The following is a 26,621-nucleotide window of genomic DNA, read 5'->3' on the forward strand; positions in this document are numbered from 1 at the left end:
AAGTTAATTGGTACGAAGTTTAAGAAAAATTGTTGCACGGGATCTTGTATGGACTATACCCCTTAAGCGGGAACTTTGATTTTCGACATGCTACACGTTGGCTCAATTGTTCCCCTCCCACCTGTACTTCTTTTGTTCAGTATCAGTCTGATACTCACTTTGATGTACTCTTTGACCGGCTTCCATCTGTCTCACTTCCCTGGTCTAAACATGGTCTGCCCCTGAATTTTATCCTGGGGAAGGAGTCTTAAAATATGGTCTGAAAAACACATTAGTATCCAATTTCACAACTTGTAAGTGCATAACATTCTGAGGAGGGTGTCATCAAATTGGCTCTAATACAGGGTGATAGCAAATTCAGTAAGGGTTTCAAAATCAAAACTTTTGCCAATGATTAATAATTAGGGTATGCAGTTTAAAGTTCTAGAAAGTGTACGAAGCCGGAGTCAATGACTCAGTACACCGGTCGATCTTACCGTTTCCGATGTTGATTAAGATACTTCTTGCATCGATCCCGAGATGCGGAAAAAACCAATAGTCATTTTGTCCCACATAAATGAATAAATAACAAAAACCCCCCGATCCCCCGAGTGGACTCACCCATTCGGTGACGTCACACACGATAATCACCCCTTATCCTCCTTGGTTTCTAGATGAGATAGACGTGTGGATTTTTCTTTACCAACGCTAAGTATCATTACGAACCAAAGGACGAGATATACAGTTTGTTTGTTACACTGAGGTAAAAACCAGCCAGTATAGTCGCTAGGGAGATAGTTTTGACGACATTTTTCGCTAGAAAAGTGACAAAAACGATCCAAAAACTTAGCTTGTATGTGTGTTTCCGCTCATATACGGGACACATTTTAAAATGGCCGCCCTTAGGACGCCATTTTATTTTTTGTTTTGTTCTCACGTAAAACAACTATAACAGACTAGTAAGTTACAATAGATGTTTGTACAGTACTGTGTATACATGTATGGTGAGTGATTATCGCTATGTTTATGGTGTGCTCTATCGTTATATCTTTTCAGTACGCGCCTGATGACGCCTTGAGTTACTGCTAAGAGTTCGGTGGGTTTCAAGGACCAGCCTGACAAATCTTCCCAAAAGGTTTTCAGTTTTTCATCCCTTTGTATATATATTTTTATATCATACCACTACATCAGCGCCAGCCACTGTGCGTGTGGGTCTGTTTATTGGGCTTGAGCTTGTGTTCGGGGGTAGTGCTGTACGCCTCCCGATTACCACAATGTCTAGGCCTTGTCAATCATGCCCTTCCCTTGTACCAGAGTGGGACCCAGATCCACTCTGCTACTCCCACAGGGATTGCTCTAAATCAAATAAGTGTGCTTCCTTTGCATAGGCTTATCGGACATCCACTTCGAGGATTTAGAAAGTAGCGCTCGTTTAGGTCTTCGACACAGACAGAAGACGAAGACTAAGAAACAGAGGCCTACAGGTAAGATTGATATGGTAGGTACTAGCGAGGCAAGCAAGGGCCACGCTAAGGTAACCTCTGGGGCTCCGGTCCCGGGCAAGCAGGCGGACCCTCCGGGGACTGCTAGCGAGCCCGAAGGCCTAGCAGCCAGCGAAAGCACTGACTTTACGTCTAAGCTAGTAGCAGGCAGCAGGGCGGTACTTGCCCTAACAGGCGCAGTACCAGTCTACCAGTGAGATCTCTAGCGAGATTCTTGCAGGTGGACACCCGTCTATTGCGGGCGAACGAGCGGGTCTAGCACCCGCGGAAGTAGCCGGCGACGGACAGTATGCCAAGGGTACCCCGGGCTTGCCTGGGTTGAATCCTAGCATACAGCGTGCAGCGGACTTGCCTCGGCCGGTCTGTAGCACGCAGCGTGCCAGTGGAACCCGGCTTGCCTGGGTTGATCCACGCACGCAGCACGCCTTTCGCTCCCCGCAAGGGTCGTAATGAAAACGTGCATGGGTTTAGCAGAGACGATACCGGGCTAACGCTTCAGGTGTAGTCTTAGCAGAACCAACTGGGGTTGTCACACGGCAGCGTTCCATGGTGGGACCGCCGAGTGATTCCCTGGGCCTTGGAATGGCTGCCGGCTGTCCTCCGGGACTGGCTAGCGGTTATACCGGGTTGGGCTCGCAGTCTCTCACGGGACAGCGACCCAAGTGCAAACAGTGGCAGCTACCGAGACGAAGCCACGGCTTGACTTCAGTGGTAGCCACTATGCACGCGCCCATAGCTGCCGGAGTGGTCCGCCACACACAGCGACCTTGGGCGAGGCTCAAGAGGTTAGGGTAGGTAGTTTGAACAGCCTGGCTGATCAACAACCCACTTATGTCCTCGAGAGCCAGCAGAGCGTAAGTGATCCATTACAGTCAATGGGTCAATTACCCTCTTATGATCGATCACTATCTATTCAGCGGAGCATGGCTCCATTGATTGATACTACCTATTCAGGTAGCGAGGTGACTGATCGAGGGTATACACGCCAGCTACCCGTGATACTAGGCAAGCTCCTTTTAGCCAAGGGACAGCCAGTATGGCGGGGTACCCATACACACGGCTTGATCCTCTAGCGGAGAACGCTGTGAGGCATGGGTACAGTGGTACGCAGCCGGGAGCCCTACCGGGCACCTACGCTACAACCACGCAGGTACCGCAGTACTCGTCCTGGTTACCACAGTCTCTGTGGCAACAGGGGGGGGGGAGGCGGTACTGGTACTGCCGTTCCATGGGGTTTCCCTGGTGGCGGATCCTTTCAGGGTCAGCTACCAACAGGGTATGCCCCGTGGTATCCGCCGCAGGGTGGTTTCTTCCACGGTCTTCCACCGTGGCAAGTGCCGCCTAGCGTTGGGCAAGCAGTACCACCAGTTGTTACCCAACCCGGGCGGCGAGTGGCTAACCCTGATACAGCTCAGGGTAGGCCGCACACTGCTATGGCTAGGGCGACAGCAGCGAGAGCGTCGGCGGATCCCGGGTGCTATAGCTAGCATCTCGGGTCTAGCGGGAGTACTCCCTCTTCTGCTGGTGTTCAGTTGGCTAGCCACACGGTGGCGACACCTCCCTGTCCACCTTCAGATGCCCGTCGTCAGACCTCTTCCTCATCAGAGAGTGAGTCAGAGTCTGAAGGCGAGGGAAAGGAGTCGGAAGATGAAACCAGTAGCGACTCACAGTCTGTTGAGACTGTGCAGCTAGCTTCAGGTATCCTTCCCCCGCTTCCCCGTGAGGAACTCGCTAGCAATGGTCTGCCTGCGGACACCGCTGAGGTGATGAGCCGTGTGGCCCAAGGTTTGGGCCTGGCTTTCTCTCAGGAGGAGTCCGTTCAGGAGGACCAGGGCATCTTTTCAGTAGGATGCCCAGCTAGCTGGCGTCCACACAAGGGTCGCCTGCACTTGCATTCCCGGGCGGACCTCAAGGGTAGGTTTCAGAGGGCTGTCAGGCTCGCTGGAGCTTCGACGCCGCAGCGTGCTTGCACGCTTCCACCGCGTGTTTCGCAGGAGGACTACGAAGCCTACCTCAGGGTCCCTGACATGGAGCCAGGCGTTGCCAAGCGCCTGCCGCTAGCGGCCAAGGCGCACGGGTCGTGCTCCCCCCAGTGGGAGGAGGAGCTAAAGCTCATCGATAAGCGAGCACGCCGCTTATCAGAGTCTCTAGCGCCGCTACCACGCTTGCCGAGCACCTCGGTAGGAAGGTAGCGAACGACCACGGGCAACGCCGAACTCTTCCGCTGAGGTTAATCTGTTAGCGGTGCTAACAGCTAACCTCAACGAGAGTTCTATGGGCCTAGCCCATAGGATGTCATCTCGCCGCCGGAGAATGCCTGTCTGTCCCTCCAGTCAGCTTACGGCTCCGACTTTGCTGATGCAATGAAGAAGTCAGACTCGGTGGGACAGGGGCTACTCTTTGGACAGGCCTTTTGCGCCACGGTTGAGGACCGGGCAAAGAAGGCCACCAATGAGAGCACTCTGAAGAAGTCGGAGGCTGCCCTGACCAAGGGAAGGGCAGTAAGGCGAAGAAGAAGCACAAGAAGAAGAAGTCTTCTAAGCGTTCTTCAGCGCCAGCTCCGGCTTCAGCAGGACGCGCACCACAGACTACACCCGAGCCCGAGGCTACTCCAGCACCTCCCAAAAAGACTGGGAAGCGCAAGAGTAGTGCTGGACCAGATGGCAAGCCCCTAAGAAGAGCCGTTCTTCTAAGGGTGGCAAACCAGATCGGTCCTGAGGGCACGGCGGTCGACAGTCCATGCCGGCAGGTTTGGACTTCCCACAGGGATTCCCCTGGGCGGCGTCCGCTATTGACACGCCCAGAGATGGCATGCCATCTCACCGGGCGCCTGGGTATTGTCAGTGGTCAGTGGGGTTACAGGCTGGAATTTACCAGCCACCCTCGTGGCGCCTGCACAATTCAGAGGTCCACGGTAGTGCCGCCAGACGGCCCCCAGCGCCGGGCACTACTGTCAGAGGTCACTCAGCTTCTCACGAAGCAAGCGATTGTCCCGGTCACCCCCTTTCACCAAGGGTTTTGGAGCACGTTTTTCTGGCTCCAAAGAAGACCGGCGATTGAGGCCCATTCTGAACCTCAAGCCGTTGAACGAGTTCATCAGGCCCAAGAGGTTCAGAATGGAGACTCTCGCCGGTGCTAGCCTGCCCCATCAAGGGTATGTGGGCGGCATCGCTAGATCTCTCGGACGCATATCTGCATGTTCCGATCGCACCTCAAGATCAGAGGTTTCTACGCTTCAAGGTACAGGGTCAAACTTACCAGTTTCGATGCCTGCCATTCGCTTGTCCACCTCCCCAGAGTGTTTACACTCCTGGTCAGGGCGGTGGCAGCGTACCTGAAGCGCAGGGGAGTCAACATGTGTTGCTACCTGGACGATTGGTTCATTTACGGACGCACCCCACTGGAGACACAGTGTCTTGTGGAGTTAGTAGTCCAGACGGTAAAAGGGACCTGGGATTTCTGATCAACGCCAAGAAATCCAATTTGGTCCCGACTTGAGACACCACTATTCTTAGGGGCCCAGATCAACCTCAAGGAGGGGATCGCGGCGCCTCACCCGAGAGGGTGACGAACATGGCGAGGTGTGCCCGACTCTTGGCCGAGTCAGAGGGAGCACCCGCTGTGGCATGGATGAAGGTTTTGGGCCTTATGGCCAGTATGGTAGACCTCGCACCGCACTGCCGCTTTCACATGAGGCCTATACAACTACACCTTCTAGCCTTTTACAGGCCCAGTCGTCACCCAATATCCCTCGCGGTTCCGATGTCGGAGATCGCGCGAGAGGAACTCTGGTGGTGGACCCATCGGCCCAATTTGACTCAAGGTGTCAGGTTCCTGCACCAGCGGTAAAGCGCCACGTAGTGACGACCGACGCCGTCAAAACTGGGCTGGGGGGCCACATCCACGGGACTCAGTCTCGGGCCTATGGTCGGCCAAGGAGACGGAGTTCCATATCAACGTACTCGAACTTTGGGCAGTGGAGAGAACTCTCCAGCATTTCGAGAAGGTGATCGTGGATCTCATATCGTTGTCCAACGGACAACACAACCGTGGTGGCCTACCTCAACAGACAAGGGGCACAAGGTCACCACGGTTGTGCCTGCACGCACCACGCCTGATAGGGTGGTGCAAGGCCAGGCAGATTACGTTGAGAGCGATGCACATAGCGGAGTCACCAACATCCTCGCGGACGATCTGTCACGAGGAAAGGTGTCGGGACCTACAGAATGGTCCCTTGCTCCGCAGGTCGCCCAGACGATCTTCGAGGTGATGTACCACCCTCGATAGATTTGTTCGCATCTCATCGCAATCATCAGCTGCCGTGTACTGCTCGAGGGTCGCAGACCCACAGGCATTCGCCGTGGGACGCTCTGTCCGTAGACTGGGAGGAATGACTGCTTACGCTTTCCCCGATCTCGCTACTCGCAAGGGTGGTGACCAAGATCGGGAGGGAGGATTGCAACGTCATTCTGATAGCACCGTTCTGGCCGAAACACCTGTGGTTTCGACCGATGGTGGATCTACTAGCGGCACAGCCGCGAGTACCCCCGAGTTACCAAATCTACTCCGGATGCCCGGGAGAGGTACCAAGTCTACCACTAGAGCACCTGCAGTTAGCTGCATGGCCCTTATCAGGAACGCGGCGGCGGAGGGAGGCTTTTCATCAGAAGCTGCTTCTCTCATCGCCGGGGTAGACGAGTCTACCCTCCGCACGTATAGTCAGCGCTTGGCTCCCTACTACGCATGGTGCGATGAGAGAATACATCTCCCACTAGAGCCTCTGTGCCTCTAGTGGCAGATTTTCTGACAGAAAAGTTCAGGTCAGGACTTCAGCAGGCAACGATAGCCAACTATAAGTCAGCCATTCTCTCGATTCATCGAGGATTCAAGACGGTCGACTATCAATTCAGACGGGTCCCTAAGTCTTCTTCTCGACGGTATGTTCAACGAGCCCGCGCCGAAAGGAAGGTGGTCCTCCATGGGACCTCAACACAGTCTTGAGTATATTAAGGGTCCCCTTTGAGCCCCTGTCAAAAGCGACCCTTAAATACGCCACTCTTAAGGCGGCCTTTCTTCTGGCGTTGGCTTCGGGACGGCGCTGCTCAGAGTTGCACGCAGTCTCAAGTCAGCCTCCGTGATTTACTAACAACGGGCGACGCTGTTTCTTCGCCCGGATTTCCTTGCAAAAATGAGCGAAGTACATTCCGACACTCGCCCTCTTCCTCCCCAGTATTGGGCAGGGTTCATCAATAGCCGAAGACAGGTTGTGGTGCCCGTGAGGGCGCTACAGCACTACCTTGGCCGAACACAAACCTTAAGAGGGGCTCATGACCGCTTATTTATCACTCACGAGAACCGCACGGTCCAGCCGCTAAACAGACTCTGGCACGGTGGCTGGTCCAGGTGTTGGTGGACTCGGGGCGGCAAAAGACGCCGCCCAAGGCCCACTCAACCAGATCTATCTCATCTTCGTGGGCCTACCATAGGGGGGTCCCCATAGAAGAGATTTGTCAGGCTGTGTCTTGGAAGAACCCGTCGTCCTTTTCCACGGTTTACTACAAAAACGTAAACCAACGACCAGGCGATAAGTTCTCCAGGGCTATTCTGCGGAGATAATATGGTGGTTGGGTATCAGGTGTTTTGGCGGACAATCAGAATTCCAACATGGTAAGAACCAGTGTTTCTATTCTTAACCACTGAACTTTCAGTTCAGGGTTTTTGTCTGTTCACGTAGTCTTTCTGTTTCCGGCCGTGAGGGGGGGAAATAGTTTGACCTCGCGATTACCATGCTACCCACTCTCCCGATCCTTATCAGATGCTGGCCAATCTTGTACCTCCATCCGTCGGTTACTTGCTAGATCGATCTTTCAGATGTTGATGCAAGAAGTATCTTAATCAACATCGGAAACGGTAAGATCGACCGGTGTACTGAGTCTAGTCCCAAACAGAAATGTTTGGTAGACTCATAACCGGTGCGATCTTACCTTTCCGATGTTGATTAGCCCGGACCCCGGCCGCCCCCTACAAGTTTGGCCGAGTAGGGGCTGCCCAAGTCGGATAAGGGGTGATTATCGTAGTGTGACGTCACCGAATGGGTGAGTCCACTCGGGGATCGGGGTTTTTGTTATTTATTCATTTATGTGGGACAAAATGACTATTGGTTTTTCCGCATCTCGGGATCGATGCAAGAAGTATCTTAATCAACATCGGAAAGGTAAGATCGCACCGGTTATGAGTCTACCAAACATTTCTGTTTGGGACTATTATTACAGTGAAACTGCATCTCCTTTGTCCCCTCCCTGTATGATCCAAAAATATTTTAAGTAAGGCTTTTATCATGCTGTTTGGGTTTTACTTATTTTGCCTCCCAATATATATGGCACTGAAAACTTTTGTTTAGTTGTCAAGATCAAGGTCACAATATCTATATGTGTGCCGGTATTCAAATATTGCATTTTCAAAAACCTAGAATTTGACTGAAAAGCTACAATTTGACTGAATATAACTTATTACAAAGCTTTGCTGTAAACTTACTACTACTGGTACTACTCTATACTTATGTTTAAAAAAAATATATTTCATTATACATCAGAAGTACATGTAAGAATTTGTTGATTTTTGTCTCTTTCAGTTTTTTATCACTCCAGGTATTGCAGGAATTTTAGCAGCCAAAAGTCGAACGTCTTGTGCTGTAAGTCAAATGCAATTGTCGCAATTATGTAAATATACAAACAAGATGTATGTTGTTTTTGTTCTGAAATCTATAAACGAGGTGACCATGCAGTTTATGAACACAAGTTAAGTGGTCCATCAGCATGCATGAGGTAACATAAGCACAGGAGGAAAATGTGATCACTGTATTCGCAGCCGCAATTGCGTTTTTCATGTGTGATTACATTTTTAAAAAATTTAGAACTTTTCTCTCTTGTCATTTTGTCACGAATTTGTTTTGCATTTGTTGGAAAATCGTGGTGCATTTTTTTTGCCTTCCAAAATAGAGTTTTCCTCTGGTGCTTAAAGAGGAAGCCCCGCCAGAGCGGTTCTTTTGGGGTGAACCAAACTGCCTGGTTATCAAATTAATCAGTGACAAGGTTATCTCTGAATTTGATAGGTGCTAATTGATGTAATAACATTAAAACATCAATTAGCACCTATCAATTTCAGAGATAACCTTGTCACTGATTGATTTGATAACCAGGCAGGTTTGGTTCAGTCCAGAAGAACTGCTCTTTCAGTGCTTCCTCTTTTTGTAACAGCATATGATCATATCTTCTGTTTGATGTTATCTCATCAATGAAAGGTGCAATTGTGTAAATTCAACAAAACCCCAAAAGTTTGCAACATTCAAATTTCATGATCAGTGACAGGATCGGTAGTAATTAAGATTTTCATCCGTATAACCCCACAGCAGCTGAAAGGAGTATCCCATCATACATTGCAGTATATCTGCATGCCCCATAGCAAATGTATACACAATATAAACAAGAGCCGCTTAGATATTGAGAGCTATGGATAGTTTCACAATACTTTAGGGGTCATATTTTTGCAAACAAAAGTCTATTAAGCTTCCCTGATTTAAAGGAGTTATTTAAATAACCAAGAAAATTTTAAAACTTTCAACGGAAACTGAAGGCAAATAAATAAATATTTACCTGCTAATATTTTCGGTAACTAACTGTTACCATCTTCAGGCAGTAATGACTGGCTGACTGTCTTCTTCACACTTGGATGATTTTGGTGTTTCTAGAAGACAGTCGTAAATTCTCGGAAGATCCCAGCCCCCGTCTCTGTTGAGCTTGACTTGTTTTTCCTGTCTGATGGCTATGGACTCCTTTATCTTGCGATTTAGGAACTTGCTTTCCTTCTTGACAATCTTGATATTGGGATTCTTGAGATGTTCTGCGACAGCAGAACTCTTGACTGCACTTTTGCTTTGTGACGTGTGTTCTTTAAGACAATCACCCAAAGCCCGTGCAGTCTCACCGATGTACACACTCTCACAGTCCGAACACGGAATACGGTACACCACACCTGATTGATCTACAATCTTGGACTTGTCCTTCGGAGCAACAAGCTGTTGACGGAGAGTACTGAGCAGTTTAAAGCAGTCTGAACGTTGTAGGTGCCAAAAATGCGCTTGAGTTTCTCTGAAACTCCTTTCACATACGAGAGAAGCGTGAGGGGCGGCTTTCTTTTGAAGCCAGAGCCAGATGTGACTGCAGTGCTGTTGGTATTTGGTTTCTTTTTCTGAGTAGCTTTAGAAAAAGTCCAGTTCTCGTATCCACATCTGGAAAGCGCCCCCCTTTATATGCGAAAGTTCCTGATCGCGATTCTCCTTCTCGGTGACGATATTATCCGCTCTATGGAACAGTGTTTTGACCTCGCTAAGTTTGTGTTCAAGTGGATGGTGGCTTTACGACTGTCTTCTAGAAACACCAAAATCATCCAAGTGTGAAGAAGACAGTCAGCCAGTCATTACTGCCTGAAGATGGTAACAGTTAGTTACCGAAAATATTAGCAGGTAAATATTTATTTATTTGCCTTCAGTTTCCGTTGAAAGTTTTAAAATTTTCTTGGTTATTTTAACTACCGGAACGTATGAGCCTACATAGCCAAGTTATTTAAAGTTGAAGAGAGGGATTTTGTGTACATTTTCTATGGTACATTCAGTTCTAGTATGGTACCGCAAAGCATAATGGGATACTCCCTTCAGCTGCTGTGGTATAACCCTAACATACTGTAGGGTTTTTGGTGGAAAGAAGGAAGGAAGGAAGAAGATGAAAAAAATTGTTTTCTCGGGTGCGGTTTTGAACCTGCGACCCCTTGGCTGCCAGACACATGAGCAGTGTTAGTGTGTTACAGGGGAGTATTTTGGCCAGCCAAGCTTTCTGTGCCCATATATACTTTGTAATGCAATCGCCTCATGTTGGATACTTGAGCTTGCAGTAGCTTGGTACTATAGCTGTTTGTGGCCTTCAGTAGAAGCAGGCTGAAATGCAATAAAAATCTCAAAAATGGGTGTTGGGTTTCCTTTTCTTTCTTTATATCTTTTTATGTCTGTCTGTCTGTTCCTCTCCTTGCATTCTTTTTTCTTTCTTTCTTCCTTTCATATAAGTATACACAATCACACTACCCGTATTGTGAGATATATATGATATTTGTGTTAGGCAACAAAATAAAAATACTCTGTTCTACATGATTGCTGGTGGATCTTCTAAATCAGTCAGTCTGATGTTTTAAGTGACTTTAAACACCCCTAAAAATAACCAAAATCTGTATGTTTTTTTCTCAGTCAAAATCAAGAAAATTTTGCCAAAAATCCCATAATTGCAAAGTCTAGGTTGGTCAGGCTTGTAGAACAGTTTTTGCAAGAATTAAAACCAGTCATTTTGCTTGATTACATAAAACGTGATCTGTCATCACAATTATAAAAGTAATATACCCAAAGAAACATATCTCTAATTGAAACAGAAAATACAGATGTGAAAGCTTATAAGCAGGGACAGGCGATTTGCGCGGAACTTTTTTTCCGCGCAATTGGCTATTTTTTTCCCTATGGGCAGGGATACATGATTTGCACTGAAAAAAGAATTCCGCGCAATTTGCTATTTTTTTCCGCGCAAATCGCCTGTCCCTGCTTATAAGGGCTCATATTGAAATTCCCTTACACAGGAAGGTGTGCGCCATCCTGCAGCTTTCCTGTGCTAGCCTTCTTTTGTTAAAATCCTGGGCAGGGTGTATCACTGATGCATATAATCCATCTTTTTTATGACCGAGCTTTCCTGAGGAGCGCGCTTAGCGAGGGGAATCCTGCCTTCTTTCTGTGTGAAAACGTGGTAGGGTATTTCAATATGAGCCCTAAATAGAAACACATCCTCCAAAATTACTCCAAGAATATTACAGACTTATGAGGAATCATGCTGGCTGATTGTCAGCAAAAGGAAGTACCGGTACTGCAAATGTTTGATCAATGTGAGCATCATGAAAGTTGTGCAGTGGTCTAAATGCAGAAAGGGCTCTTACTGAAACTCCTGATATACAAAGGTGAAATTAAGCAGATGGAAGGCATTGTTTTACGTGGGTAGTTCTAATGTGGTCCATTGTGTGTGTGTGGGGGGGGGGGGTGCACCTGTCTGTGTGTAAACAAAAGATTAGATTTTAATTGCCAGGATATTCTCAGAGCACCTGTGTATCAGTATTACAATAAGAGCCCTAAAATGATTATCATCATTTATCATCAGCATGTGCTGCTACATGAAGGCTTTTTCCAGTTCCTCTGTGAAAGACATGACCTTAATCTCCCACACAGGGGGTGTATCTTTCAAATGGAGTCACCCATTCAGGTAACCCCATTTGAAATTCACACTCCTTGTGTGGACCGGAAGATTAAGCTCATGTCTTCCATGTGTATGGATTTCAACTGGAATAGCCCAAAAAAGAGCGCAAACATGAATATCATTTGTGATGTGATTTAGTAAATGTCGGATGTCAGGAATATTGATTTTGAGATATAGTCAATAGTAGTATTCAACTTCCTTTGAATTTTATTATTCTGAGCAACATTAAAATAGCAAAATCTGTAAAACCAGCAATCATATGTCTGATTAGGATGTATTTTTCAGCAAAATAAATCTCTGAGAATGGCTCAGGTAGTCAGGTAATGAAATTGAAAACTGAATTTTGATTTTGATCAACATCAGACTCATTTAGGAACAAACCAAAAGATCGATGACGTGCCCTATAAACGAAACTAGTTTCGTTTAGGGGGGAGGGGGTAAAAATGCTCGATTACATTTGTACAAAAACATCGGTCTGAAATATGTGTTGTTATTATTATTATGTCAACATTTTCAACATTTCATTATTACGTTTCTGGCAGGGAGGGAGGGGGTCGGCTGAGAAACGAAACTAGTTATGTTTATAGGACGTCATCGATCTTTTGGTTTGTTCCCTTAGCTTGATTGTATCACATTTATCATCAGCATGTACATGTACTGCTACATGTAAATCAGTTGTTACCATGCCATTTTTGTAATCACCCAAAAGTACCCTTTTTGACTCCCATCAACCGTTAACCAGTGGCTGTACTTATCCATCTTGATTCATGTCCATAAGACTAACTCATCTTCTTTCAGATCACAGCTTATCTTGTGCTCTCCATCTTTGCTGGCTTATTTTCATTCTGCCTAATATGGGTTATGCTCGGGGCAGCCGTCGCCGAGTCGGCTTACACGCCTTGTATAGAAAGAGAGGAGTGCGATGATTGGGGCTACTGTAATATAGTGTCTGTATGCAGCAAGCATGACAGTTATGTAAGTTAAGTTTACAAAAACCCGTCAAATTTAATCAAACGTATGTTTTCTACCCATGTCTTTGTGCAGATAACAACGTATATGGTGTTGTGTATTTTTGCTTCCCTGTTTTCATTCTGTCTGGTATGGGTGATGCTTAGCAGTGCAGTAGTGGATTCAATCCCACATGACTGTCAGACTGTACAAGACTGTTCTGAATTTGATCTTTGGGGAAATAGTCAATGTAATGTCAAACAAGAATGCACGCATGAAAAGGGATATGTAAGTAGTATGTAGCTTTAGTATTACCAATAGGTTTATTTTTAGTTATATATATACACTATTTTGCAAAGACCTATCACAGAGGCTGGCCGACCGATCATGCAAAATTATGCCGGTGTCACATGATGCTATGCAGATTGTTCGGCGAATGAGATGCTAATGTGATGATGTGATTCAATTAGCCAATCAGAACCCGGCGTCGTGTTTACGCCATAAACTGCGCCAAATCTGGCAGTGCGAAGAATCTTTGCAAAATGCTGTAGTTGGATACACAATGTCATGATTGCAGGTATACTTTGTTGGGCTCAGTGGCGGCGCTACTTTTTTCTTTCCCCCGTCCCCCCCCACCCTTTTGAGGTAAACCCCCCAAAATCACACAAATTTCCACTTTTTGCAGCAATGTTGTGCAAAATTGTTATCCTGCCCCCCCCCAATTTTTTTTTTTTTTTTTTTTTTTTTTTTTTTTTCTAATGCCGCCACTGGTTGGGCTCATAATTGGCAAAAAGAGTCATAACATTGTGGATTGACATGTAATCATTAGAATGACATGCATGCAGTTTATTCCAGCACCTACACGGGTTGTGCTTTGTGTAATGCGTGACTGGTGCATGCTTGTGTGAATTTACACAAGTGTAAGTTGGGACTTTGTTGATGCATGCAGTGCCAATTATATGCCGAACAAAGTTTATTTTTGTTGTCACAAACGGGCGCAAACTTGTCCAAAACCTATTTGCACTAGCATGGCAAAATTAAGTTTAACTAGACCCATGTTATCCCATATACCTGGCTATTATAAATGCATGTTCCTAACATAGAAAACATACACAAGATTTAATATAGGGACAAATTATTAATTTGCTGTACTAGAATGCCTGTAAAATTGATCAAATTTATAAAAAATCTTATCATTTTTGGAACAATCATTAATGTGCTAATAAACTATGCAAGTGCAAACATGAAAAAAATTATATTTAACTTGAACACAGGATAAAACCTATATAATAGATCATCAATTGTGGACATTTAATGTTAATTCAACATTTAAAATGATATTTATAGTTAGACTTGAAGTTCCCGACTTGAATTGATACTTAAAAACCATACCCATGCAATAATATGGTCTACATCCGTTCATGTACTCAAGAATTACTACAAACTACTTAAAGCAATAATGTGTGATTTGCATAAAGAATAGATTCCTATTTAAATGTTTGTTTTCACTGATCACATTATCCCCTTTTAATTTAGAGCCAAACAAATGAGGCATAACGAAGAAAATTGCGATTTCATTCCAGCGCCTACATTGCGTGTACTACGCTCGCCGATCGTAACATATAATACTGCACGGACCATCGCGCTCGACGTGTGAACACATAAGCTGACATCCATGGGAGATGTCAGCAAGCAGTCGATCGATGAACTCTGAATAAAACCGAGTCGACCCGGTTTTAATATAAAAAGTTAAATTTTACTGTTATTAAAGCACTTCAGGCTTAGTCTTTTAAGTGGTATTTTAGTACACCACTGGGCATTATGATTATGCAAAAAGTAGAAATCCTAGTAAAATTGAGGGCGTCGCTGTGAAGCAAATCGCACATTATGGCTTTAATTCAAATCATCTGTACACAGCATATAAATTATGATTTACACTGAGCAATTTTACAAATTCAGCATGAATAGTCATGACATAAGATTATAGGAACTTGCATGCAAGGGTGCATGTTTAAGAGGGGTTTGAGCAGCACTTGGTATTTCCGATTTGGAAGGGTTCTTATTTTTAATTCTATCATCTTATTGCATTGATTATGCAAGTTTTGTTCCATTCGTTCCTTGGTGATAAAGTTTCATTTCCCGATTGCCATTTATAATGTATGTTTGGTGTACTTTCACGACAATACCGTATTTAGTCAAATAATCCCCCCCTCAAATAACCCCCCCTCAAATAAATGCCCCCACCACATTTTTCAACCAAGATGTTTCAAAAATGCTGATATTTCCATGCTATCTTGTGTAGTAAGCTTACCAAGTTGCCCACATGATCAATAATAGTGTCAATAATTGGCGAAAATCTGGATTGGAAACCCGGAAGTGAACCAGAAGTCAGTGTTTCTAGTTCATAGTTCATCATTTTAGCGTGAATTTTAAGTTTACCTAATGATTTGAACGGGAATTATCGTTCTAAAATTGACCTTGAATAAACGCCCCCCTGGGAAAATGTAACGCCCCGGGGGCGTTTATTTGACGAAATACGGTATATGTTTTTTACCTCGTTTAATACTTGATAATGATTGCTAATGAATTACACCATGTATCCCCTTCCACAACTGTGTGATACACCTGTTGTTTACGTTTGTCACTATTTGATACACCCGACGATATGATTAAGATCTATTTCTTGATTATTTCTGTTTTATTACTATTAATTACATTTTCATCTAGTTATAAAAACAAGACAAGTTATTAAAGTAAAAAGTTCATGTTATAGCATCTTTGTGATAAATCTCATTGCAGAAGAACTTCGGACTTTGTACGCAAGTTAGATCAAGCATATATATGTTTTCAAGTTGTATTTAATAAGTTTTAACATTTCTCACCAATGTGATGACTACCATTAGGAAGCCTGTGTAGCAATAGACGTGATTCTACTGTTCACTGCCTTGGTAGAATTCATTGTCTCAATTATATCAGCTGCCATATGTTGTCGTGGTGTATGCTGCAAGGGATCGTCCAAGAGTACATCGGTAAGTAATATGATTGTTTGTCTGGCTGTTTTTCTGTCTGTCCCACAGGTGGAGGTCATTGTCTCCTTAATACTAGCTGCCATTTTGTGTGTGGGGGATGTGTATGTATAAAATTGATCTTGGACCTGTTGAGCTTTATAATAATAATTTGATAACTGCATGTCCTACAATGTAAGCGCACAAATGTTTCATTTATTTGATCCTTAGGACTAGAAGATAATGTTTTTGAAGAATTTGGATCAATTTTTTGCCCAACTGTCCTATATGATCCTATAGGGGCATTTTAGGGATCCTTATTTAGGGTGATGGATACCGCTTGGCAGACGCAATATTTGAGCTCAGCATACCCGAATTAATAAAAAGAAGTAGGTTGCTAGCTTTGACCCAAACTTGCTGCTTGACGCTTAAACATTGTATGATTTATTTAAAAATAAGCACATATTTCCAAAATAGAACCGGTGTATAAAGTATGCCTATCTGTACAGTGTAAGGACCTTAATATTACACTAGAAACATTAATAAGAATAATGAAATAAGAAACGAGGAAGTATTCACTGATAATCAATCACAACTACCGCCCCACTGTTATGGAACTCCATGAATGATACAATCTAAGGGCTCATATTGAAATTCCCTTACACAGGAAGGTGTGCGCCATCCTGCAGCTTTCCTGTGCTAGCCTTCTTTTGTTAAAATCCTGGGCAGGGTGTATCACTGATGCATATAATCCATCCGTTTTATGACCGAGCTTTCCTGAGGCGCGTGCTTAGCGAGGGGAATCCTGCCTTCTTTCTGTGTGAAAACGTGGTAGGGTATTTCAATATGAGCCCTAAGTAACAAATACAGTGGGAAAAAAATCAATTGCTTTCAATTTCATTTATAATTAACATACATGTACTGTGTTTTGTGCAATAGCATATATTGTTGTTTTAAATTTGATCTAAATGGTGATGGTCATTGTGGCCTTATTGGCCTTTCAGGTTTTCACTATCTCCTCCATAATTATGTTTGATTGTAATGTACTAAAGTATTTTGATTGTTTTTGCTTATGGAAAAATAAAGATGCAATTCAATTACTGTGTTTACCAATATATTTTCTATATTGATGAAACCAACCAGTGTTATGATTCAAAATCAAAACAAAAACCTCAAATTTGGTTTACAATGTTGCAAATCATGATATAGAAGTCAATTATTTTCTATGTGTATTATATGACTATAGGGGTTTTTATACCGCAGGTCACAAAATAACAGTTATATGTATTTTGCATCTTTTTTTTGTTGTAGTATGCAACTGTATCTCAGAATGTACCAGCTGGAGTTGTTGTCATGCAAGGAGGAGGTCAAGGGTCATATACAGGTATGGGTTTTAAGCAAATGGTACGAGCTTAAATTAAAAAATTAGAGCCAGAACAAATATGATATTGGTCTTCCAAAATATTTTAACTTTCAAGTTAAGTATATTTATGTACTTGCATTACCATGAAGTAAGTGAATCTAGTGAAGTGAGGGAATCTTATGTCTGTGAAGTACATGAGTAAGTAAGTAAGGTAATGATTTTATTATTTTGATGTAAGGAAGTGTCATTGATGAATCCAACATGGCATTACTCTTAACTTGAGACAAGATACACTATAATTGGGAATATCTTTACCAGTATACCATTTGATTTGACTGCAACTAAACTAGAGACATAAATCTAGCTGATAATATTGCTTTCACAAAAATGAAATGTTTATGTGTTATAACCATTTGACTTTTTAAAGTTACAAATCACCCCAAGGATCAAAAGATTATGGAAGTGTTATCAAAAATATAAAAAACAGAAATAATTGAGCCAGGTATACTAACTTGATATGGGGAACCAGGTCAAAGAAAGATAAAAACTAAAGCAGTATGTAAGTCAGATGAGTAATAAAACTGCAATAGTAAAATATCCAGCTGATCTTACTTAATTTGTACTCAATTTGCAGTCCAAGTACTAATATCACAATTTGTTAACCTCTCTCTCGGCAGTGGCGCCCTCAGCCCCACAGCATTTTCCATCTGTCCATGGAGGTTACCCGCCAGCAGCAGCCAGCTATCCACCACCTGCTGATCCTGCCTATCCACCTGTGACTGGAGAGAAACCACCATACCCTGAAGCTACTGCACCATCTGCACCAGCCTTGGACCAGCCACCAACCTATGAACAGTCTGTAGGATCTTAAAAGACATCTACAAAGCAGGTGCCTCGTTTGTGACGTATTTATTGTTGTAAGATGTGATCTTTGACCATAATTATTGCCATAGAGTACGTGAATTCTGAGTAGGAGGTGTAGCCCTTTGATCTTGAAACAGGTGCATCGTCTGTCAAGTATTTATTGTTGCAAGATGTAATCTTTGACTATTATCCTTGCCATAGAGTATGTGAATTCTGAGAAGAATGTGTAGCCCTTTGATCTTGAAACAGGTGCATCGTCTGTCAAATATTTATTGTTGCAAGATGTAATCTTTGACTATTATCCTTGCCATAGAGAATGTAAATTCTGAGTAGAAGGTTTAGCCCTTTGATCTTGAAACAGGTGCATCGTCTGTCAAATATTTATTGTTGCAAGATGTAATCTTTGACTATTATCCTTGCCATAGAGAATGTAAATTCTGAGTAGAAGGTGTAGGCCATGCTAGTTATTGTTGGGGACATTAGTGTTTGTGAAGAAATATATGAGATGCTTTGTTCACTGCCCATGTTTACATTGCTACATTTGGCAAGACTTGATAATGTTAGATATTGTGAAAGTATCAAGTCATATAGTTGAAATTATACATTACCTGGCACACATCTTAACATAAAATCAAAATGGAGTTTAAAGTGTCTATCTCTGAGAGACACGAAGTTATTACCTTCAACTGGACGGAGGCAGTAGCTGTTGGAAGAAGTAGTGAAGAAAGTCAATACCAGGGTTATAGCCACGCCGGTCGGGGTAACTTTTTAAAAAAAAATTTGGGGGTATACCCCCTAGCCTATTCCCCGATCCCTTGTGTTCGCTAAAAAGATTGTGCCCTGAGCCAACCCTCTAATTGGATAGACCCTTCAACTTGGGCTAGCTATAACCCTGGTCAATACCCAGAATTGCAAACTAGTAATTGCAAGGACCAGGCTTTTCTTTTGTACTCGCATTGAATTCCCGGAATTTAATTTATGTGATGTTTGATTACATCAAATCACATGCAATGTAGTGGTATAAAGAATTTAGTTATAAGAAGCCTTAGCTGAAGTTCAGTGCAAACCATAGTTTGGGTAAAAATAGAGCTCATTGAGCAGATTCTCATACTGTATTCATGTTCAACTGCCATTTTTTATGTCACTCACTGTTTAAAATTGCCAGTTTTGCCTACTGGCTCGATATACCAGGATGAAATACAGTAAAGCCTAACATTTTCAATCTATTTTAGACCCTTGCCACAGGTTCCATGACCAAAATAGGCCCAATTAGGGCCAAGATTTGTAAGTGTCCATGCACTACCGATGCTATGAACCTAAAACACATGAACTTTCTGATGCTACCAACTGGGGAAACTTTGAGCCGGTGCGTTGTCCTCCCCTCCAACAGATACATAGTGCGCCATCATAGATAATATAATGCGATATTATCTCCCAATTGTTAGGAAGTTAGCCGTAGCACTTATGGATGATAGCATAATTATGTTCTTAATATTTTCATAGACACATTAAAAGTGCCTCTGCTAATGCCTCTACTAGTGCCTGCTAATGATTTTAATAATTGTATAAATTTCTATTTTATCCTTATATCCTGTAGTATAATGTCTATGCATGTAAGTAATAAATACTTTGTGGTACATATGTCATGGAATCAAGCTAAATGACTTGTTTGTCGCTAATACTGGTTTTTGAGATATAATTATACAAATATTGACTGCTATGAGGGGCATGGTTAAGATTATAGGCCCAAGGTGATCTCAAAACCATGCATAGCATGGTTTTGAGATCACCGCGGGCCTATAATCTTAACCATATCCCCAATAAAGCAGTCAATATTTGTTTTATATACCGAATGGATACGTGGATGTTGCGATTGCGCAGTTTGATCGGGACGCACATGACTGGTCCATAGTTCATTTCCATGGACCGGTCAATAGTTCATTTTGAGGGCATAGTTAATTCAATGACTGCACATTCAACCAATCAGATGAGAGGAATCTATATATGAGGTATATAATCAGTAATAGTATTTAACATTAACTTCATATGTATTCTATTGTTCTAAGCAACATGAATATGACCATATCTCTGGAACCAGTAGTCCAATTATAATGAAATTTTCAGCAAAATAAAAATCTGGAAGATTAAAAAATGCAATTTGACAAATGATTCATTATGCTTGATTGCATCACATATTTTTATCTTGAGCCAGTTTTCAAAATATTTCTTCAAGTTGTGGGTAATGTTCAGAGCTATAATTTATTGTCATTTATAAGTGATATATTTAGCTTATTATATGTGCCATGTATAAGTAAAAAGGACTGTAGGACAGTAGTTGTAAACAGGGACTATTTGAAAAAATATTGGTTGTGGAAATTTGCTGTATAAAAATTATGACAATCCTTTACTCTGATCAGCACCAAATAGGTGGGAATTATTAGGCTTTTGTTACTGTGCCTGAAAAATAAAACTCTGTTTTGTGCAACAATTGATGGAGCTGCAATTTCACCATGCAAGACTCACTTTAATTAATGTTTATATCAATTTGCAATTTACTGAAGGCGCCCACCAATCTGGTGCTGATCAAAGTATGGCAAGTCCTTTGGCTGTTCCAGATGAATCCTCTACCCCCTGTGGAAGGCACAGAAAAAAGGGCAAACATTGTGAGAAAAAAGACATGGTCAAGTTAACAGAAATTGACTGAATTCAAAGATTAAATTTTTCTAATGTGGCAGATTTCTAGTAAGCAAGCAAGCTTATCCACCAGTTCCAGTTGTGGAAAAAATTCCAGCTGGGAATTTTCCATGTGGCAAGTTTCAACTATATCTTATTATAATTCCAGACATGCCTTTCATAGGGAGTATAGAATCCATCAGGAATGGCCATTTGTCAGGTGTAAATTGTCAGCAAGTTGCAGCAAGTTGCTTAAAATTCTACTCCGAAATGTAACTATCAGCAAGTCATTGGGTGATCTTGTGTGAAACTGTTGCAATTTTTTGATTTTTTCTTCATATTTATAAATACATGTATACACAAATGAGTTCAGATGCCAAAACCAATACCGTAACCACTCGGGTATAAGCCCACACCCTTAGATGGCAGATTTCACTTCAAAAATGGGGGTGGGCTTATAACCGGGGAAGGGCTAGTGCTTGAATTTAAAAATAAGAGCAATCATCCCCCATTTGTATATATGCCCAATGTACCAGTAATTTCTATCACCTATGTCAATTTCTTAAAATTATAAGTGTGGAATGTTAATTTATCAACTGAGATTTTTTTATATTTGTTCTTAAATATGAGAGCAAAGCATTGATTTGATTTAAGAACTTAGCCAAAATTTAGTACTGGGCTTATACCTGAGTGCACCCTTGTTCCCAGAATGTTTTGAAAAACAGGGTGTGGGCTTATAGCCGAAGGTGGGCTTATACCCGGGTGGTTACGGTATATCCATGTGTCTCAATATGAGATACTGGCCAATATAACTGGGCAAATATGAAAACAAGTATGGGATATTTTTAATTATATTTTCAAAAATTTACCATGGAATGTTTAAAGCAAGATCTCAATTTAGAGTCACCATTATAGGGCAGAAGATGGTGGCTTTGCTCAAAAAGTATACCACATTGGGATATTCCATTTAAATCCACACTACCCCTGTGGAAGATTTTGGAAATATCTTTGACAGAGGGAGTATGAATTTCAAATGGAATTTACACATTAGCAGCTCCATTTGAAACTCCCTTTCCCTCAGGGGAAGATTCAGGTTGAATCTATCTCAGGGGGTGTATAAAATTCAAATGGAGCTGCCTAATGCACTCATTCCATTTGAAATTCATACTCCCCCTGTGGCAGATATTTCCAAAATCTTCCACAGGGGTAGTGTGGAATTTAAATGGAATAGCCTAACATTTTGGTTCTGAACTCTTTTACATGTTTCCTATTTATAGACATCCTGTCTGATATGTGCAGACGACTTTACGTTTAGAAAGCCAGTATTTTTAAATCCCGCCAATACCAAAAAAAGAAACCATAAAATGGTTGTTTATTATTGATAAGGTGATAGTACAAATGTTTAAAAGTACTGCGATGGATCCAAAGATATCTGAATGTACTTGTAATCATTTGCCAGTGTGTGAAAATGTAGTTGGTTGCTGGGTTGGTCAGTAGAAATTTGTAGATTTTGTTTTATTTTCTTGTTTCCTATTGCCTGTTTGATTACATAATTTAAGCAAGTTATAATAGTACTATTAATACTTACTGCACCAAAGTCACATAATGGAAATGGTTACAAAAACTACAATTTTTTGTCGCTGTTTGATAGGTGTAAAGGTTTTCTTTTTTTAATATTAAAAAAAAATGATAAAAAGCTTTTGTGTGCTTCTGAATGCCCTTTCTGAGGCACTGTTTTTTTTCTGGCAGCTTGGTTGTAAATTATGGTATACAACATGTGGTATTTAATTTAATGGGGTACTACACCCCTGCCCAATTTTGTGCCTATTTTTGCATTTTTCTCAAATTATAGCGCATTGGTAACAAGTAAGATATGTATATTATAGGGGCAAGGACTACAACTACTGCACTGGAAATTTTATTTCAGCACAGACAACAGTTGTGAAGTTACAGTCAAACATGAGGGAAACCAATATTTGATCAATAAATCAATAACTACTTGCCTTGAGTTGATAAATTTCCAGTGCAGTAGTTGTAGTCCTTGCCCCTATAATATACGTATCTTACTTGTCACCAATGCGCTATAATTTTTGAGAAAAATGCAATAATAGGCACAAAATTGGCCAGTGGTATAGTACACCCTGAAGTAAAGGACTATTTCGATGCTTAGCTTTAATATGCATTATGAAACAGTGAATGTTTTCAATCACCCAGTGGTTGAAATGAAAAATTTGTTCAATTTAATCGAATACGGGAAATTGATTTTTCATTGCTCTGATAGCATCAGGCATCTTCAGGCAAGCAACTGACCTGTTGGGCTGGTCATGTAATACTTGGGAAAACCTCTGCTGTTTTCCTCTACCTGAACGAATATAGGAGAGACAGCATCAAGGAAGCCATCTGGGAAAGAGTAGAGGAACAGTCAATGAACAAGAAAAGGACAGTGATGTTATTGCACATTTCATTGAGCACAGCTTCAATTCACCAGCATTGGCTCAAAGCACTGCCATTTACATGCACATGCTTAAAGACTCCGCATAGATGTGCATGCGAAATAGCTGCCACATCACTGCTGCATTGGGGTGAAAAATGGTATAGCTGTGCTCAAATATCATATGACCAGCTCAATGAGTCGGGTCACCTGAAGAAGTCTGATGGTATCATATGCAACATATAGGGTCCACAACTTATAAGTTCCCCCCTAAATACTTTTTAAAATAAATCGAAAAATATTTGACAAAATGCAAAGCTGTAAAAAGCAATGGGTAGCCTCATTTGTTTTACACATATGGACCAAAAGTGTTAAAAGTTGCATCTGAGTCTATAGGAGTCAGCTCTCAAACAATACAGTAGGCCAGGTCTATTCTTGTGTTTGTTAACGAAAACCTGACTGCTCTGGACTGAGGTGCAACTTTTAAAACGGCCTCTTTTCTTACACAATTAACCGTTGTGACTGAACGCAATGATGTGTGACGCTATAAATTGGTCCACATGTGTAAAAAAAATAGGGCTATAATTTGGTTCACCTCAAGTTTGGTAGTGACGTCAATGCTTCTTCACGGTTGCGCTGCAAGCGTGCCAACAAAATGCTCATGTACGTGTGCGTGCACACTTAGGCCGTTTAACTTTACAAGCGCGATTTGATACTGCGGCACGGGAAATACGCACATTCGTCACTACCAAACTTGAGATGAACCAAATTATATACATATCTTTTTACATTTCGTAAAATATTTTTTGACTTATTCTAAAAAGTATTAGGGGTGAACTTTTAAGTTGTGGACCGTACGGTATAGTAAGTTGCACACTCAAGCAAATTCTAGTGTTAGACTAAATTCAATAAATTTAAGATTATGGGTTGAGTAAAATGCCTTTGAATTGATGTATCTTATTTATCTATGTATGGCTTCACAGAGAAAAAATAGTACTGTAATAAGCAGCAAAATGATTACCAAAATATTGACTCAAATCTGTAGTATTTAGCAAATTGTATAGATTTTATAGAGGAAGATCTAGAGATTTTAAGGTTATTTAATGTATTTGAATGAAATATGCATTTGTATATCAGGTTGTGCCTTGACGGTATGCAATACCAAACAACTGAAATGAACACGATAATGAACTATATTAATCAAAGTTGATATTATTCATATTTGTGACATGATCTGGTCCATGGGGGCCAAAGGAGGCATTTTTGAAAATTGAGTTACTGTAATTATTACATTATACATACAATAGGTTATCATTTACTGAAAACGCCAAAGGCCTAGCATACTTGGTTCTACAGTTATGAAGTTTTTTGATGTCTATTTTTCTTATGTATTTTATTGGTTTTTTTACTTCATATTTTGACCTTTATCTCAGTTTCAAATTTGCCACATTTGGCCCCCATGGACCAGATTGTGTCACATTTAGAGTTTGTCTGAATGGGAGGGGAGGGGAGGGGAGAGGTAAGATTGATTATGTGCAGATGAATCACAGGCAGGAGTTGCAACTGAAATGGTAGTAATTATGGGTCTGATTTGATTATAAATATAACTGCATGCATCATGGGATTAAAATAAATTTGCAGTAATGATAGTGTTATGATGCAGACATGTATCAAACAATGACAGGCTGACCCAACCAATGGCATAACCATAGTGTACAATGTAATCTAAACATTAGCTATTATTACCACTGCCATGTACCAGAGTTGAATCTGAGATAAAATGTCAGTTTTTCCTGCACATATACAAAAAAAGCACAGTCATCTCAAAACGAGGTTCTACCTACAAAGTGCATGTTGTGCGTACTTATACCTTTCATGTGCATGTTTAATTAACACTACACTTCGCAAGAAAAAAAATTTGGGCATTCATTTACAAGGAGAACCTTGTTTTGGTAGTGAAATAACAGTTACGTGCAAAGGGTGAATGGGAATGCAAGTCTTAACCCCATTTCATGACAATTTCATGTGTTTTCTTGCCTGTGAGAAATTTGAGCTTGTACGATATTATGATTTAAAACTAACTTAGTTCCTGAACCTTATAGATCAATATATTGAATCTTTTAGACTAACTTTTTATGACAAACCATGTGAACGAGTTTACTGATAATATATAGAACTTAAGAAAGCAGAAACAGTTTAAGATTAATGATCATTATATATAGGAAATGGTCTCAGGAACATTGGTGCTCTACAAGTAAAGGCCAGGTTATACTTTTTAGTAGTCTGATTTTCTGGTGATACAGATGTTGGGTTTTTGGTTCTCTACGACTTCTAGTTCTTGGCCTTTCCACTCAAGTGATCTTTGTTCTCCTTCTCTATGTTTGCTGCATTGGAAGACATGGCAAAACATTTTAGCAGAGGAAGCGCTGGTGGGAATTTCTGCACAGGGTCAGAAAATCAGTGAGAATCCATTCTCCCAAAGATTCTCCTAAACAAATGTCAAGAATCTTAATGGATTCTCATAAATATTTCAATACAAAGTTATATGTCAAGAATCCATGGATTCCACCGGGAGAATCCAAAAGGATTCTCGCACTTGGTTGCGAATTTCTGACCCTGCTGCATCTGTCCCAATGGAAAATCGTTCTTAATACATCTGAGTATAACCTAGCCTTAACTTTTCTTAACATTTATGAAGATATTTATTTTTTGTGCAAATAATGTTGCAATGTAAAAGCCAAGTAAGAACATGAATTGCTTGAAAGTTACTACAGGTAGACATTCACCACCAATACTTCATGGATATGGCTCAAAGCAGTATGATGATAAATGTGTTATAGACGAATCCAATTTCACGCATTCCTACACCTCAATGGCAGCCATTAGCTGGGTCCCCGTCGACTCTATCTCACCTAAAATGTGAAATGATGCGGCCTTGGAGGGTATTTTAAACTGCATTCTATCACCTGTGTTACACGTAGACAAAAGAATGATGACAGTTTACAACACAAAAGAATCTAACATCGAATTTTAAGCAGGTTTAATCCACCCAATTGGGCACTCACAACACCAGTTTGGTGCATACGGGGACCCAAAAATGGCCGACCAAATCCTGACCATAACTTGGCTCGTTGGATTCGTCTATACCTTTGAAGTAAGCTTTAGGAACTCGTAATCTAACTTAAATCTAATTATTTAGGCATTCAAGTTATATTTAAGTTGTAAAGACCTAGTAACATCCAATTCCCACTATTTATTGTCAAGATATTGTTTACTCAACGCTTTGTACATATCTTTATGACTTCTGATCTTGAAGCAATACAGTTGATGTAATCACATTTTTTCAGGGACTGCCTTTTGAGGAGAGCGAGAGCAATCACTCTCTACTGCTCTCCCCAAATTTGATGATATGGGAGAGTGATTCTTAGCTCTCCTTACTTAACCATTTTCTCCTTACATTCTATTGTAAAAAAATGCTTGAAACAGCTCTTCTTGAGCCTTTTAATGCTCTCCTGCAAA

General features: G+C 41.7%; 1 protein-coding gene across 2 annotated transcripts in view; it reads left to right on the forward strand.

The window, feature by feature from the left end:
• LOC140153445 (uncharacterized) overlaps positions 1 to 20,484 on the forward strand; it is a 35,202-nt gene extending 14,718 nt beyond the window's left edge. Inside the window, exons 3-7 of one of the 2 annotated variants that reach the window (XM_072176200.1) lie at positions 8,113 to 8,172; positions 12,617 to 12,793; positions 15,670 to 15,795; positions 17,083 to 17,155; positions 17,812 to 20,484. In XM_072176200.1, coding sequence (XP_072032301.1) covers positions 8,113 to 8,172; positions 12,617 to 12,793; positions 15,670 to 15,795; positions 17,083 to 17,155; positions 17,812 to 18,005 — 630 coding nt within the window. In that variant the 3' untranslated portion in view covers positions 18,006 to 20,484. Of the gene's footprint in view, positions 1 to 8,112; positions 8,173 to 12,616; positions 12,794 to 12,862; positions 13,055 to 15,669; positions 15,796 to 17,082; positions 17,156 to 17,811 lie in introns of both variants that reach the window. The other variant, XM_072176199.1, reaches the window with a different exon arrangement.
• The last annotated feature ends 6,137 nt before the right edge of the window (positions 20,485 to 26,621 follow it).

The sequence above is a fragment of the Amphiura filiformis genome, chromosome 5, assembly GCF_039555335.1.
Source record: "Amphiura filiformis chromosome 5, Afil_fr2py, whole genome shotgun sequence".
In the NCBI taxonomy this organism is placed as follows: Eukaryota; Metazoa; Echinodermata; class Ophiuroidea; order Amphilepidida; family Amphiuridae; genus Amphiura; species Amphiura filiformis.